A 16,888-nucleotide genomic window follows, 5' to 3' on the forward strand; every position below is an offset into this window, starting at 1 on the left:
CTCTGTTTCCTAAATGTGGGTGTTCTTTCAAGTACTGCCCTTTGCTGTGTCTCCTCGTAATCACAAAGATTTACGCTGCTCCATATTAATTATTACCTGTCTTTATAGTTCACCATGGCCTTCAACCTGGGCTCTGATTTTGGAAATTTCTTTAAGTTGAATGAGCATTTTCACTTGGTAGAGTAGTCTCCTAGTGCCACAAATTGGGTGGATTAAGCAACAGAAATATATTATCTCATAGCTCTGGAGTTTAGAAGTCTGAAATCAAGGAGTTAGTAGGGTTTGTTCATTTGGAAGTATAAGGATAGGAGCTGTTCCAGTCCCTTCATCTTGGCTTATAGACTGCCATCCTCATGTTCACCTTACATTCTGACTCTGTGCTTGTCTGTGTCTAGATTTCCCCTTTGTATAAAGACACCAATTATATTGGATTAGGACCCACCCTAATGACCTCATTTTAAGTGTTTACTTCTATAAAAACCCTCTGTCCCAATAAGATCACATTCTGAGGTAACAGAAGTTAGTGCTTCAACATGTAGATTTTAAGAGGACACAACAGTTTGTAACTCCTGGTTATTCATGCATGCTACAAATATTTCTTGCTACATACCAGGCACTAGTCTAGGCACTGGATTACAAAGGCAGTGAGGCTCAATCTCTTCCCTCTTGATGAGTAGAGAAGATAAAGGATTCATAAGCAGACATTTGCAATACTACACAGTATGTGCTCTCATAGATGAGAGATTATGTCAAGGATCCCTTAGTGGGACACCTGTTCCTGAACTGCTCGCTCAGGGATGGCGTTTCAGAGGAAGTGATGCTTATATGTCTTTCCCAATAGGATGCAACACTGCACAGCTGTTGGCTCTGCTTCTAAACCACACCCTCATGACACCCAACCCTGGATCCCACCACCCAGTTAATCTTTCCAAAGCACCACTTTGATGAAGACATTCCCCAGTTGTAAAACCTGTAATGACACTTCACTGTCAACAAAAATAAGTCTTAAAAAATTCTTTAGCCTGCTTGGCTTTTGATTCTTCCATAATCAAGTACCACTCCCAGATCTGTCTTTTCTGTCTTGATCTATTTTTCCCCTCCTTAGTGTTATATATTACCAAGATGGATAAACACATATTCTAGAAACACAACTGGAGCTTTTCCATAATTTTATGAAGGCAGGATTTTTGTTTTGTTTTCCACTATATCATTGACACCCTAAACAGTGCTTGGCTATAAGACAGTTAAGAGTATTGATTGAAAGCATTACAACTCTTTTAGAATTTGTCTAGCAGGCTTTCTGACTTGCTCAAAGGTCCCCTTACAGGGAAAAAAAAAAAAGAATATTGGTTGAGTAAATGAATTAATTTTTCCACTGGAGCTCTCTCTGCTTGTGTTGTATGCCTCTCCTCTCTTCCAGGTATGCACATTTTTGTCTGTTGAAATCCCCGTCTGAAGGCTTAGCTCAAATATTCTCTCCTCCAATATGCCTTTTTTTCTGGGTTACATGCGCCAGATGTGACGCTTAAGGCTTTCCTATTCTATGTGAACTGCTTGCTTTACCCTGCATTTTGCTTTGCATCATAGATTTATGAGTAAGTATCTCTTCCCTGCCAGACTGAATTTAGGAACCATATTTAAAAAACAATATTGCATCCTGCTCAGCATTTCTGTGCACTGTAATTGATGCCAAAAGTTTCTTTATTTCTTTTTTTTTTTTTAATTATAGATGGACACAATACCTTTCTTTTATTTATTTATTTTTATGCGGTGCTGAGGATCGAACCCGATATCTCATACATGCCAGACAAGTGCTCTACCACTGAGCTGTGATCCCAGCCCTCAAAAATTTCTTTTTGTTTAAAGAGAAAACAAATGGGAGTATTCTGCATTTATTTCAATAAAGTTTTTTGGAGTTTACAACATTTAAAATTCATCCAGCAGATTTTTATTAAGCATGTGTTTAATTCAAGGCAATGTATTAGGACTTAGATTACAAATAAGAATTAAACTTTGAGGTACTCACCACTTCTTCTGACAGAATGAGTACCATGGGTCCCCAGTAGGCACGGTTTATAGAATGCCTTTCTCCTCTCAGACTTTCTTGTCCAATTTTCTAACATTTTTTACACAAATTGAAGCTGCCCAAGGGTAGAGTCTCATTTTTATCCTGTTTTTCCCCACTACCTAGCTCTGAACTTAAATTGGCCAGTGATTTGAGCAGGTCCTTTATTTACCCTAAAGATTCTCTGATTCTTCTCTAAGTTTGCCTTTTCTCTCCAATTATAGAATGCTATATTGGGACCAGAGACTTGGGAAGGATACTGATTGCTCTGCCTATAATCCCAGCCAGTTGGGAGGCTGAAACAGGAGAATCATGCATTTGAGTCCACCCTGGGCAACAGAGGGAGAGCCCATATTTAAAAAAATAATAATAATAATAACAAAGAGTAATGAGAAGCACAACTCTTGGAGCAATGTTTTGCACTGTGCTAAAGTTTTCACATAAATTGCATTTCCTACTGGGGCCTATTACTAATACCATTGGCTTCATTTCTAACAAGTTGTCATGTTAACATACTGAGGAAGTTAAGTGAACATCATAACTAAAGTTGGTCTGCATCATTGCTCAGACACAAGATTGTCCCACGGAGTTTAAGCCAAATAGAAATGCAATCTGAATTAGTCTGGTGAGTCATGTACATGTTATCTTTTTCAGAGGCATCTTATTCTTTATTTTATTTATTTAGTTTTATGTGGTGCTGCGGATTGCACCCAGTGCCTCATGCATGGTAGGCAAGCGCTCAGCCACTGTGCTACAACCCCAGCACTAGAGGCATCTAATTCTTAATAAGGGAAAATGAGACTGTAAAATTGAGGTGAAATAATGGAGTAGTAAGGAGTGGAAGGGATGATAAAGATCCTTGTTTTGGGGTCCTGCTTCACATGGAAATGACAGCTTGTAAACCTGATTGAAAGACAGGCCTGAGGATATTCATATAACAAATGTGTTAACATATGCTCCTATGACGTTGTTACCAGAGGTTGGGAAACATCCACATTATTTCAATAGGCTGTATACCAGACAGAACAACATAAGTTTGTGGAAATAGTATAATGACAATTACAAGTGGTAGTCCAATCCTATGTTTTCTGGGTTCCTAGATTCATACTGTGGTATCTATGTTAAACAGGCTGTGGGACAAGATCATTCTATAAAGCAGATATTTAAAAGTCACTTAGAAGTCTTATATGGTGCTACAGTGCATGCTTATTAACTTATTAATCATACTTTGTTTAAACAAAAATCAAGATTTGTTTATCCTGAGAACTTATTGACAGGAAAGTAGCAAGCATCTGGATGGGCCCAGGCTGTCAGAACTTCATCATACTGCAAAAGGCACTGGAGGGAGGGTAATCCCTCTTCCAACATTGTTTCTCAAGGCTAATGCTCTTCTTCCTTGTAAACGAACCACTTTCCCTACTTTCAGGATCCTCCATCCTCCCTAAGGCCATGTCCTTCCCCATGTGACTTGGGAAAGTGAGAGTGGGTGGGTGCAGGGGTTTGGGGGGGTATATATAACACTGATTAACAAAGACACCACTACAGCCCCCATCCTTTTCAGTGCCTGGTTTAGATGTTGGCATGTGGTGCCTTTCTGGGAAGGGCCATTTAAGGACCTTCTGGGGAGAATGGAGAAGGGCTTTGAAGTTCCTAAAAAGAAACACAGAAAATATCCTTTCACTGCTCTGGAGGAAGGTGTGTGAGAATGTAATATTTGGAATGGCTGTCATTGTCTTGTTCCTTTAAAATGACAAGTCAGAACATTTTTTCTCTTACTTTAAGCTTATTTCACTCTCCCCAAAAGGGAGGTTAGTTTCCTCACATCCTGGAAGTTGGTGCTGACTCAGAGATCTGCTCCCAGATTTCACAGCAAGTTCCTTTGAATCATCAAATTAATCTTTTCCAGTATCAACTACACCTCCTCTTCCTGCCCTTCTAGATCCAAATGCCTTACTCTTTCCAGGTGACCTAAATGTGCTGAAATCTCTGTCATGTATTTTGTACTGGTTCCACATGCTGTGGGTGTCATCCTGTCTGAGAATGGTTTATGCAGTGTTAAGCAGAGGTTCCCAAACCTAGCCCATCATCCGAACTCCCCCAAACGCTAACTGACTCCAAATCCAGTGATTCTGATTTTCAACCAGATTTGGGAACCACTGACTTATATAAGAAATACAGAAAACAGAAAAAATCTGTACTGACATGACCCCTTTGTATTTCTCTGGTGTCTGTTGTAATAGCTCCTTTTTCATTTTTCATGTTTATTTGAGTTGTCTTTTTCTTACTCTGGTTGAAGATTTTTTTTCAATATTTTTCCCTTCATAAAACGAACCCTTATGTTTTTAGTTACTTTATTTTATTGTCATTCTAGTATTCATTTATTTCTACTGTAATCTGCTTCTGCTGGCTTTGGACTAGTTTCTTTTTCTCATTCCTTGAGGTGTAATGTTAGGGTTTTTAAAATTTGAACTCTTTCTTCTTTTCTAATATAGGCATTTAGTGCTATAAACTTACCTCTCAGAACTGCTACATTCTATATGTTTTGGTGAGTTTTGTTTCCAACATCCTTTGTCTTAAGATATTTTAAAATTTTCCTTTTGGTTTCTTCTTTGACCTGTTCATTGTCCAGGAGCACATTTTTACTTTCTACATATTTGTGAATTTTCCATTTCCCCTCCTGTTACTGATTTGTACATTCATACCATTGTGGTTGTGATTTCAGTCTTCTTAAATTTCTTTGTTCCTTTCTTTTTTTTTTTTTTTTTTTTTGTGTGTGTGTTTGGGTTTGGTACTGAGGTTTGAACCCATGAGTGCTTTACCACTGAGCCATATCTCCAGATCTTTTTATTGTTTTATTTTAAGAAAGGGTTTCTTAGGATCATGCTAAATTGCTGAGGCTGACCTCTAACTTGTGATCCTCCTGCCTTAGCCTCTTGAGTAACTGGGATTACAGGAGGGCATGACTGTGTCTAGCAGTCTTCTTAAATTTCTTAAGACTTGTGTTGTGGTCCAACATATAGTGTATGATGGAGAGTGTTCTGTGTGCACTTGAATAGAATGTGTATTCTGCTATTGTTGAATAGAATGTTCTATATATATCTGTTAAGTCCATTTGTTCTAAAGCATACTTTTTGTCCTATGTTTCCTTATTAATTTCAATAGTATTACAGCCTATTTCTCCCTTCATATCTGTAATATTTGATTTTAATATATTTAATAACTTAGGTGCTCTGATGTTAGGTGCATACATATTTATAATTATTATAGTCTCTTGATTACTTGTCCCATTTATCATCACAGTATGACTTGTCTCTTGCAACAGTTTTTGACTTTAAGTCTATTTTGTCTGATATAAGAACATAACTTTTATTTTGGGGGGTGATAGAGAGTATCCCCCCCCATTCCTTAACAAGTTACAAGGAGCTTATGTAGTATCAAGGTCATTGCAAAGAGGAACATTTTAGCCCCCTACCCTACCCCCTATTGTGTTCTTTGCTATTTCTGCTACATTGCCATCCTTTGAATATCCAGAGTCCCATCAGGTCTTTGGCCACTTGTCTGAAGAGATACATGTAGTTTGTACTCATGTGACTCCTTCATTCTCTACGGCTCTTCTGCAATACTTCCATGTTGAATGAGGGTACTAAGAAGTCTTTCTGCTGCTCTGGCACCACACTGGAGCAGAAGAAACTCTGTGCCTGCCTAGGCCCTCTCAGCCTGTCCCAGTTCTACCCTGGCAACAAGGCCTGACCCTTATTGGCAATGTGCATAACCAAGGTTAAATTGAGAGAAATGGCAAAAAGGGAGGACAATAAAGGAATTACCAAGGAGAAATGTAAGTTAATATGAACTGTCAGAACAAAATGCAAACTCCTTTGTGGTAGGTGTGGTGTACACACATTTTTGCTTCTGTAATGAGTATGTGTTTATTTATTTATATATATATATATATATATATATATATATATATATATATGTTAATATTACAGCACACATGTACATATATAGTAATTATTAACAGATTTGAACGTTTGTTATTTGAAATGATTTTCACTGGTCTGTTTCACATTCTAAATTCACTTGCTTTTAATTGGGGATTTGCAATGGATGAGGAAGAAAAAATAATTTACATTATTTTGCTGAAATAAATATATATCTAAATGAGTGGTACCTTAAAAATAGCCACCTCAGGAAACTATACATTTATTTCACTAATATTGTCATAACCCAAAACATTTCTGGCTTTGTTTGTTGGAGTTGGTCTTATCTTATAAACCATAAGCTGAAAATGTCAGTAGTAAATTATTTTATCATTAAGCCTGCTTCTTCTTCACCCCACTGATAAAGTGTGACTCAACTTGATACATTTACCTCAAACCCACTCTTTTTTGTTTTTGTTTTAACTGTAAATGAACATAATAACTTTGTTTATTTTTTTACATGGTCCTGATGATTGAGCCCAGTGCCTCATACAGGCCAGGGAAGAGCTCTGCCACTGAGCCACAACTCCAGCTCCTCAAAACCATTATTTTTTTTTAAGAGAGAGAGAGAGAAAGAATTTTAATATTTACTTTTTAGTTTTCAGCGGACACAACATCTTTGTATGTGGTGCTGAGGATCGAACCCCGGCCGCACGCGTGCCAGGCGAGCACGCTACCGCTTGAGCCACATCCCAGCCCTTCAAAATCATTCTTAACTTGTAGTTATGAATTTGCTTTTTGGAAGTAGTAGGCAAAGGTTTTTCTCCCATAAGACCATTTTAAAAAATGATGAAGACTCTGAAGTTAATTTATAAAGAAAAGCTCAAAAATTGTTTTGAACAACAGCATCTCTGAAATGAGTCTACATTTGCCAAAGTGACTACTTTAAGGCAAATACTGTTATTTGGATGAATACATGTTGCTAAATTACTTTAAATCGGTGATGTACAACCTTGGACAGTTTTGCCCTCCAGAGGACTTTTGACAATTTGTGGAGACACTATTGGTTGTCTCCCCTGGGGAGGATGGGTTTCCGGCATCTGTCTTGTGCACAGAAGCTAGGGTTGGTTCCAAACATTGTACAATGCTTAGGACAAGTCCTCACAAGTAAGAATTATCTGGCCCAAATGTCAGTACTGTCAAGATAGAAAAATCCTGCTTTAAACTGGTTATCACTTTGTAGTCCTCCCTCACATTTTAATATATTTCAGTGTTTCTGACCTTACTAAATCATTGGAAAGGAACATACTCACACATCCAGATATTTCTGTCTAGCATGCTCCAGGACTTCTTTGAAGCTTTGTTTCTGTTTAAATAGAGAGGGTGGGGTAGGATGGAGAAACCAGTTCCAGCAAGAATACAGGAACCACACTGATTAATATCTCGGTGGAAATTTCCCTAGCAATCTTGGAATTCTTATCTCAGAGGTTTTCCCTCCCTATGACAGTAGGAGCTGAGACTCCCATCTGACTTCAGTTCCTCAGAGTCAAAACCCAGAGTGACTGTTTTCAGTAATCTCCCCCTCAGACACACAAACACAAACACACACACACACACACACAGGAGAAGGACTTTACCACCCATTACCCTGGTTTGATGCTGTTGGTCTCTGCCCCTTTCTCAGGAGCCAGCATCAGTTGCCTTGTTTTATATTTATTTATTTTTTGTTGTTGTTTGAACTCTCCACGCTTCTTCAGAGCTTTGTCCTTATGACACCATCTGTGTTTCTTCTTGATTTTCATATAGTTAATTTGTTAGCCTTCTCTTTTGTCTTCTGAGTTTCGAGTCATAGAAAGGTCTTTCTCATGCCAAAGTTATAAATGTCTTCTTAGATGTTGTCATCTAGTGCTTTCATGGTTCTGTTTTTCTTAGCTAAATATTTGATCTATTTAGAGTTTATCTTGGCTTATAATACAATGTTTGAATTCAGCTCTCTTTTTTAAGATGGCTATCCAGTTGTACCCTATCATTTATTAAGTAACTGCTAGTAATTCGGTGCCCATTGATTTCAGATGCCACCTTTATCATATACTATGTCTTATTTATTTATCTTTATGTAAATAAAATGACTTTCTTTCTTTAGAATAAAGTCTCAGTTTTCTTAGAACAAATATATATAATATAAAATGTATCATTTAAACCATTGTAAAATGTGAAGTTTGGTGGCCATAAGTACATTTACATTGTTTGCAACTACTTCTATCATCCTGCTGTAGGACTTTTCATCTTTCTGCCATATGGCTTTAAATAAAACACACCATTAATTTTATGACACATCATCCATTGTTAAGGTGTACCCTGATTTCAGAGATGTGGGAAAGCATATGTCTTAGAATTACTGGAATGTAGTTTTAAATCCCCAAATGTATTTGGTATATTTCTGAATGTTCTATTCTGTTCCATTAATTTGTCTTTTCATGTGCCAATGCTGCATTATTTTAATTATTGAAGATTTATAATACCCTTTATTATACAGCACAGTAGTCTTAGTTTCTCCTCACTGATAGTTGCTTTTTTCTGAAGATTTTTTTTTCCAGTTTTCTTTGTCTACCTGTCCAGATAAATGAAACAGCTTCCTCTTGACTCTTAAAGGTCTTTTCCTCCCTCTTTCGGCCTCTATTCCACTTAAATTATAAAAACTTGCACATAGAAGATCTTATTGGGGCTGATGAGCTGAAAGTCTAGGATTATTGTACCTTTTCTGAAAGTTTGTGTATCATCTTGACTTTATTCTCCTGGGTTTTTACTTCAGCTTCGCTATCATAGGTGCTGTCTGCTCCTGACCTATGTTGTGCCTATAAAAGTTCTGGGAATCATTTACTTCTTTTGTATTTTGTACATAGATTGTCAGCCTTTTTTTCAGTGAAGTTAGCAGTGGCCCTAGAAGAAGGGGACATCTGTAATGTTTGCAACTGCATCAGGGCTTAATATGGTTCACTAATGCATTTACCCTCAGTAGAAGTTTGTTGCTCTGCCAGGTTTTCCTATTAAATTTTTAGCATTTTTAATATTGTATTACTAAAAGCTTATCTTTATTTCATTTATAGATCATCAACTCGTTTTTTTTTTTTTCTCTCTCTCTCTCTGAAGAATCCATTAAAAGAGCCAGTAAATCTTGTGGAAAATGGCCTTCAGTGATCTTACATCGAGGACCGTGCGTTTTTATGATAATTTTATCAAAGATGCTGGTGAGTAATCAAATTTCCCAATCAAGTCTTATCCTTCCTTTTTATGTCAGATTCTTGGCTCATGCTCGTAATCCCAGCAGCTCAGGAAGCTGAGGCAGGAGGATTGCAAGTTCAAAGCCAGCCTCAGCAACTTAGTGAGACCCTAAGCAACTTATGAGACCCTGTCTCAAAATAAAAAATGAAAAGGAAAGGCTAGAGGTGTGGCTCAATGGTTAAGTGCCCCTTGGGTTCCATCACTGGTAACCCCCTGCCCCCTAGTAAAAGAGATTCTCATATTGATAGGATTTCAACAGAATGAGAGACTTTGCAATTTCTTATTAGTAGTCAACCAAGAGTAAGTGAGGAAGTGTCAATGGTTTCATTACAGATATATACAGAGATGGAGCTACACAGATATTCATTACAGTGTTTTTAAGAGTGAAAATAACCTAAATATATCCAGTGAAAGGAATTGGCTAATAAATGATAGAACATTCCAACTTAGTAGCCATTGAAAGTAATTTTAGAGGGACAGTGTTCTTTGGCTTGATTCTGTCCTCTGATTCTCAGAGAAGTTGCAGTTATTGCCGATAGCAGCACTGTACATGGTGATTCATGAATGGAAGAGCCGCAGCCCTGAGATGGATATCAGAGCATGAAGCATTTGCTTGGGACACCCCTAAGTGTCTCTAGGGTGTCTGCCTTCTCCCCTTGCTGACTAAAAAAAAAAAAAATTCAAGGGTTGGGTTTGTGGCTCAGTGGCATAGCACTTGCCTAACATGTGTGAGGCATTGGGTTCAATTTTAGTGCATATAAATAAATTTTAAAAAAAATAAAAGCCCATCAACAACTAAAAAAAAATTGATGTTTTAGAAGAACATTTAATGTCATACCAAGAAGTTTAAAACATGTTAACTGAAAGCATGGTATAAGGTACCACATGTATCTTTTTAGTAAGGTAAATAGTTATTTCTGGGGTGGAATTATGGGTTATCTTCTTTTATTTTTGGGTGCTGGGAATTAAACCCCAGGACCTTGCACATACTCAGCCTGTACTCTATATACCATTGTGCTATACACATAGCCTGATTTTTATTTACTTATCTATGTCTGTGTTTTTAATTTTTTTTTACTTGTAGATGGACTCAATATCTTTGTTTTATTTATTTATTTTTATGTGGTGCTGAGGATCGAACCTAGTGCCTCACGCATGCATGGCAAACCACGCTCAACCACTGAGCTACAACCCCAGCCTATGTCTGTGTTTTTTTAAACTACACCAGCACATGTTGTTTTTTTATAACTATTAACTAGTGCTTTAAATTAGAACAAAGGAAATTTTTAAATAGGCAAGTAATCAGAGCATATTAGTGATTACATGAATCTTATATATAATTGAAGCGAATGTCTCATTTTAGAGTAGAAATTGAGACCCAGTGATATGACCTGTATAAGGTCATGTTTAGTTGATGGTAGAAAAGACTAGGACTGGAGTTGTGGCTCAGTGGCAGAGTGCTTGCCTAGCATGTGTGAGGCACTGGGTTCGATTCTCAGTACCACATATAAATAAATTAAAATCCATTGAAAACTAAACAGTATTTTAAAAAAAAGAAAAAGAAAAGACTAGAACCTGTGTTTTCTTTTTTGATTAGTATTCTGGTATATAACATCTATTTCTGAGTGACAGTTGCACATATTTACCACCAGCATCACTTTAAGAACCACTTGGTTTTTCTTATCCAGAAATCACATGTCCACCAATTCAGGAGGGAAAAAGCGTCACCTCTTAGCATCTAACACAGTTAAATTATATCTCAGTTTGCAATGATTTTAGTAAAGACATACTGTTTCATGGTTGACATCTTTCTCAGTAGACTGCTAAAGACCAATTTTATTTCACTAAAGTAGATCCCAACAACTTTGCCCCCAAAGAATGCCAAGGATCTTTTTAGTATCCCATAAGTAAGTTCTTCTCTAGTAGGGGATAGAGAATGACTGTTTCCTTTTTTCCCAGAGTTTTTCAACTTACACAATGACACAGAAAACTTATAGATTTCTTGACAGGTCAGCTTTCTCTGAAGGTTTATAATTTCTCATAAACTCAATATTTAACTTAAATGCTAAAATTTTAGTTGTTTTTGAAGTAGAGATATACATTGATAACTGAACTCTCACTATTCATACTTAGAAAACCAAGTGGATTTGGGTACAATTTTTGAATTGGTATATTTGGAAGAGAAGATTTCTTATGATCCAAATCTTGCTTTCACTGTTTCAAATGCAGGAACCCAAGAGATTCAGATAATCAATATTTTAACTCAGAAGCTAAATAGACTATTCCAAATGCAAGAACTCAAGAGATTCAGATAATCAATATCCTCACTCAAGAACCAAATTTGGACTTAAATGATGGTGAATATTTATATGGTACTAGAAGTACAAAATGTTTTAGTATGAGCTGCTTCAGAATTCTACTTCCATCTTTATCTGTGGATCTACTTTTTGCTTTTTATTAGTAATATTTCTATTGAAAAGTTGAGCCTTTTAGATAAGACAGTGGACTGATAAGGAGCTGGAGGTGCTTAAACATGGAGAGTAGGGAGGATCCTAGAAACAGCATTGCAAATAGAACAGGGAAGATGAGAGGAGAGAGAGGCCAGGAGACCAAAGAGAAAGCCACTGTCTGAAGTTATGTTAATATGAAGTCTTGGGAAGAGGACAGAGGGCATGGGATGTGGAATGAGGAATGTGGAAGACCTAAATCAAGATTCTTTGCTACTGTGGACCAACTAGGTAATCTTGAACAAATTATTATCATCTATGGGTTTCAGTTGCTTTATGAGTTAAAACAAAGGTGAGAATAATACCTACCAGCTACTTGATAATATGCAGAAATTACTTTGTTGTTTGGGAGGTACCCCAACACAAATAGTGGTGACAATTGTTACAGATGACAGAGGATTGCATCTGTAAATATTTTTAATATAGCATATCACTTTTAAAATTATTTTTATTTTTTTCTATCATGTCTTAACGTATAGTTAAAAGGTTTTATGTTGAAATGTACAACTTTATGAAAACCCTCTCAGGAATAACAGGAGAGTTTTTTTCTTCTTCTTAGTGTGATATTGATCTCTGAGAGGCATTAGGAATCATTTCTGGTCCTTTTAGCCCAGTTTTACTGTGCTTACCCCAGGAAGGTCTGAATCCATGATCAAGGGCCAAGAATTTCAAGTATATTCTTGGCATTGGCCCTAATCCTGAGTAGCCTTGGGAAAACTTACAGCTATTCATTGGTTTTCTGATTGCTGGAGAAGTGGTAGTCATGCCTGGTTATTTCATGTGGAAAATTCCACAGCACAAAAATTTAAGGTGGCTTAATTAATATTTAAGCTACAAGAGGATTTTACAATGATTATTAGATTATTGTTTGGGAGGTACCCTAGATATAGAAGTGAGAAAGGTTTTGATGATTAAAAAGCATCTTTCTTTGTATTTGGATAGTAGGAATGGCTTTTCAGACTTAGTTGGCTTTTTTTTTTTTTTTTTTGCAAAAGATGTAGTACAAGTAAGATTGCTGCCATTCTGAACCTTTGGTGCTTTAGAAAGTACTTGAGGTACATGTTTGCTTTTCCTTCCAGCTTCTTTATTTTATTGGTGCTTGGAATCTTTAAGGGGGTACTCTTTGATCTAGTACATGCTACTTAAGAAGAGAACACTGTCTTATTATATGATGGAAAAGCTCATTAATATTCTATAAATTCAGCATTGTGCTTTCTCCATTCCCTCCCCTCTCCTCTCTCCTCTCTCTCTCTCCCTCTCTCCCTTCCTCCCCCTTCTCTGGAACTCTTAGAAAAGGATTATTAAGCTAGTGGCAAATCAGAACTTTGGTAGTCTCTGGGGTATAGGTGGTCAGATGGATTGTCTTCCCATCCTCTGCTTTGGCTCTATTCATGATACTTAAACCAACTCCAATGCCAAATGAGAGATACATGAAACCTTCCCTCCCTCATTAGCCTTTGTCTCTGGGGAAACTAGAGAGCACTCACCCCTGAACCTGATGCAATTTGTGGGATCATAGATTGAGTCAGAAGTAACTTTAAATGTTATTGCACAGTGGCTTCCAAAACCCCCCTATCGAGTCATCCATGCCTGACCTGTAGGTACCTATCTCATGGGGAGAGTTCTACTAACCTCTCTGGGAAGTAGACCCCCTTTTTGGAAAGGTGTGTAACTATTGCTAAAAGACAAGGTAGGAAAATTGAACTAGAGTCAGAGTTATGTACATCTTTGAATTTTATTTTCTCTATGAGGGAGAGCTAATTTAAGCAAGAGAATAATCTAACAGAGCTTTACTTGTAGAAAGTGAATTTAGCAATTGTACGGAAGATGACTATCACAGATTCAAATGAGGCAGGGAATGTACATAAAGACTACCCAGCACCTAGTGAGGAATGCTGCAGCACTGAGTTTAGGGGACTTTGTCACCCACCAGATCCCTGGTTCTTAACTCTGACAGTCATCATGATCATCTCAACAAACTTAAGAAATTATTATATATTGACAAATTATAATTGTAATGGGGCACAAAGTGATGTCGTGGTAGGTGGCTACATTGTGGAATGATTGGACTGAGGTAATTAGCTCAATTTGAAGTGTTTGCACTTCAAATTCTGATCTTTTTTGGTGGTGAGAGCATTTGAAAATTATTCTGGCTGGGCATGGTGGTGCACATCTGTAATCTTAGCAACAAAGGAGGCTGAGGCAGGAGAATTGCAAGTTCAAAGCCAGCCTCAGCAACTTAGTGAGGCCCTAAGCAACTTAATGAGACCCTGTCTCAAAATAAAAAATAAAAAAGGGATGGGAATGTGGTTCAGTGGTTAAGTGCCCCTGAGTTAAATTCCTGGTACCAGAAAAAAAAATTACTGTTAACCTTCTTAAAATATGTAATGCACTAATATTAACTATAGTTACCGTGCTATGCAGTAAATTAAAAAAAAAAAATTCTTCCTGTTTGAAAGTTTGAACCCTTTGACCAACATTTCCCCCTTTCCATTTTTCCTCCAGCCTCTAGTAACTACATTTTCACTCCATTTCTTTCTTTTTTAATATTTTTTTAGTTATACATGGACACAATATCTTTATTTTGTTTATTTATTTTTATGTGTTGTTGAGGATCGAACTCAGGGTCTCACATGTGCAAGGCGAGAGCTCTACTGCTGAGCCACAACCTCAGCCCTTTCCACTCCGTTTCTATGAGTTCCGGGGTTTTAGATTTCACATAGAAGTGAGATCATATGGTATCTATCTTTCTGTGTCTGACTTCTTTCACCAAGCATAAAAATGTCTTTCTAGACTACTCATGTGGTTGCAAATGACAGGCTTTTCTTTCTTTTTAAGGTTAAATAATATTTTTGTGTGGGTGTGTACATACATATTACATTTTCTCTATCTGTTTATCTGTTGATGGACATCTGAGTTTATTCTGTATCTTGACTATTGCAAATAATGCTGCAGCAAACCTAAGAATACAGATAGATCTTCAACATACATACTAATTTAATTTTCTTTGCACATATACCCAGAAATTGGATTGCCAGGCCATATGGTATATCTATTTTTAATTTTTTTGAGGAACCTCTGTATATTTTTCCATAAGGACTGTACTATTTTACTTCCCCATCCTGAGCGTACAAAGGTTCCCTGTTCTTGACACCCTGGTGAGAAATTGCTGTCTTTAGCCTTTCTGATAGTAACCATTCCCATTGGTGTGAGGTGATATTATTTTGATTTACAGTTCCCTGATGTGATGTTGAGCATTATTTTCATATATCTGTTGGCCATTTTGTTTGTCTTTTTTGAAAAATGTCTATTCAAGTCCTTTGCCCATTATTTTTTAATGGCAGATTTTTAAAAATTCAGACACCTGGTCCTCATGTTCTAGGACTCTGAATCAGTTGGACCAGGATTTATATATAATATAGTCATCTGACACTTAAATGCTCCGGAAGTGATTCTGCTGTGCTGACAGAATTGAGCTATGCTGTAATAACAGTAGCAAGTTTACTGAGTGCTTGACTTCTTTGCATAAAATTTATTCAATTCTTCATGAAATATGTATTACTTTATGCCAATGCATAGATTTTTTAAAAAGTTAGTATATAGAAGTCAGGTTCATTGCCCAAAGTCACATAGCAGGCCATGGGGAGAGCCAGGGTCATAACACAGACCCAATGGCACCAGAGTTCTGCTAAAATAGGGTTTTTAAAGCTGGGTATTTTATTTTATTATTTGAAAACAGCATCCAATTAAATTAACCAGATTTTTCCATGATAATTTTTTATCCTTAGAACTTGAAAGTCACATACAAGATTTTAAGACAAGGTGTGTGCTGAAAATGTTAAATTACAGGAATTCTGCTTCCTGAGTCAGCCCAGCAAGCTTTTCCTGGCGTATTTTCTTTTTTACTATTGTCATAGGAAGAACAGAAAGATGATGTCATTTGATTCCCCCCTTTGCTGAGTCAGTGAAAGAATAAAATGAAATACATCTCTAATGAAGGAGTTCTTTTGCTGACACTTAAAAAGTAACCTAGTTTTTAACCATACATGGGATGCATTGAAACATGTTAAGAGAAACATTTGGAATTGTTTATAAAGAAAAGGAAAAAAAAATGAAAAAAATCATTCATACTCTTCATCATTCAAGGTGGTGATTTTAACATCTTTCCAGAGGTCTTGTTTTGGTACTGCTTTAATTAGTCTTTATTTTATTTGGAATAAAAGCTAGACAGAATATTATGATTTATGAGGTTCACATATTTAAGGTTTGTGTTACCCACTGACAGAAGAAAGCCATCAAAGATTGACCAGTTTTAATTCTCTCCACTGGCCACAGTTCTGTTATAGCTTTTATTTACTGAGACTTCTCTAGTAACATATAAGTCCATAGCCAGAGTTTATTATGGCCATCTTAATTGCACATGGCAACCAGAAGTACTAGGAAACTTCTATTTTTATAAGGAAGGATAACTAATAGAATCAATGAAAATTTCAGTGACACATACACGAATAGCTGATTGTACTTTTTCCTCCCAGATTTAAAACTATGACAAACATAACATAGGAAAAAACTTTAAAATTTTGGAACCTCATAATTTTGAGAGTGTGTGTCAGCAAACTTGTGTTGAATTTCTATTCTGTGCATGATGCTTTGCTAAAATCATTCTTTCTAAGAGCATCAATGACCTAGTGGCACTTTTCAGTCCACATTTTTTCTTTCTCTGCCTCATTTAATACTTTCCAAAAATTCACTCTTTCATTAGCTTTCGGAGATCTCACTTTTGTGGTGTTCCTTCTACCTCTCTAGCCATTGCTTCTCAGTCTTCTTCTAAGTTGTCTTTTTCTACCTCTCCTCCTGTGAATGTCAGGACCTTAGAATTCTGACTTTAGCCTGTCTCAATGCTCTTATTGTTCATCATTTATGTGGCAGTAACCCCCAAGCCTTTATCTCTGACTCAGATCTCATTCTTAATTCCAGATTTATATATCCAGTTACTTATGGAAATCTCCATACAAATGTTTTACAGGCACCTTTAATATAAAGTGTTCTGACCTGACCATTCTGGCTTCTTATTCTCTGTTCTCAGTGTAATGATGTTCTAGAGTTTTATCCAA

At 36.7% G+C, this 16,888-nt stretch overlaps 1 protein-coding gene and 1 non-coding gene across 3 annotated transcripts in view; both read left to right on the forward strand.

Annotated features, from left to right (window-relative positions):
* Elovl7 (ELOVL fatty acid elongase 7) overlaps positions 1–16,888 on the forward strand; it is a 69,182-nt gene that overhangs the window by 31,855 nt on the left and 20,439 nt on the right. For both annotated transcript variants that reach the window (XM_027938143.2, XM_071612583.1), the window contains exon 2: positions 9,136–9,233. In XM_027938143.2, coding sequence (XP_027793944.1) covers positions 9,170–9,233 — 64 coding nt within the window. In that variant the 5' untranslated portion in view covers positions 9,136–9,169. The remainder of the gene's footprint in view (positions 1–9,135; positions 9,234–16,888) is intronic.
* On the forward strand, positions 1,262–1,322 carry LOC114095013 (U7 small nuclear RNA). The gene has a single exon (XR_003583180.1). It is a non-coding gene; the product is annotated as a U7 small nuclear RNA (small nuclear RNA).

The sequence above is a fragment of the Marmota flaviventris genome, chromosome 5 (assembly GCF_047511675.1).
Source record: "Marmota flaviventris isolate mMarFla1 chromosome 5, mMarFla1.hap1, whole genome shotgun sequence".
NCBI classification, from domain to species: Eukaryota; Metazoa; Chordata; class Mammalia; order Rodentia; family Sciuridae; genus Marmota; species Marmota flaviventris.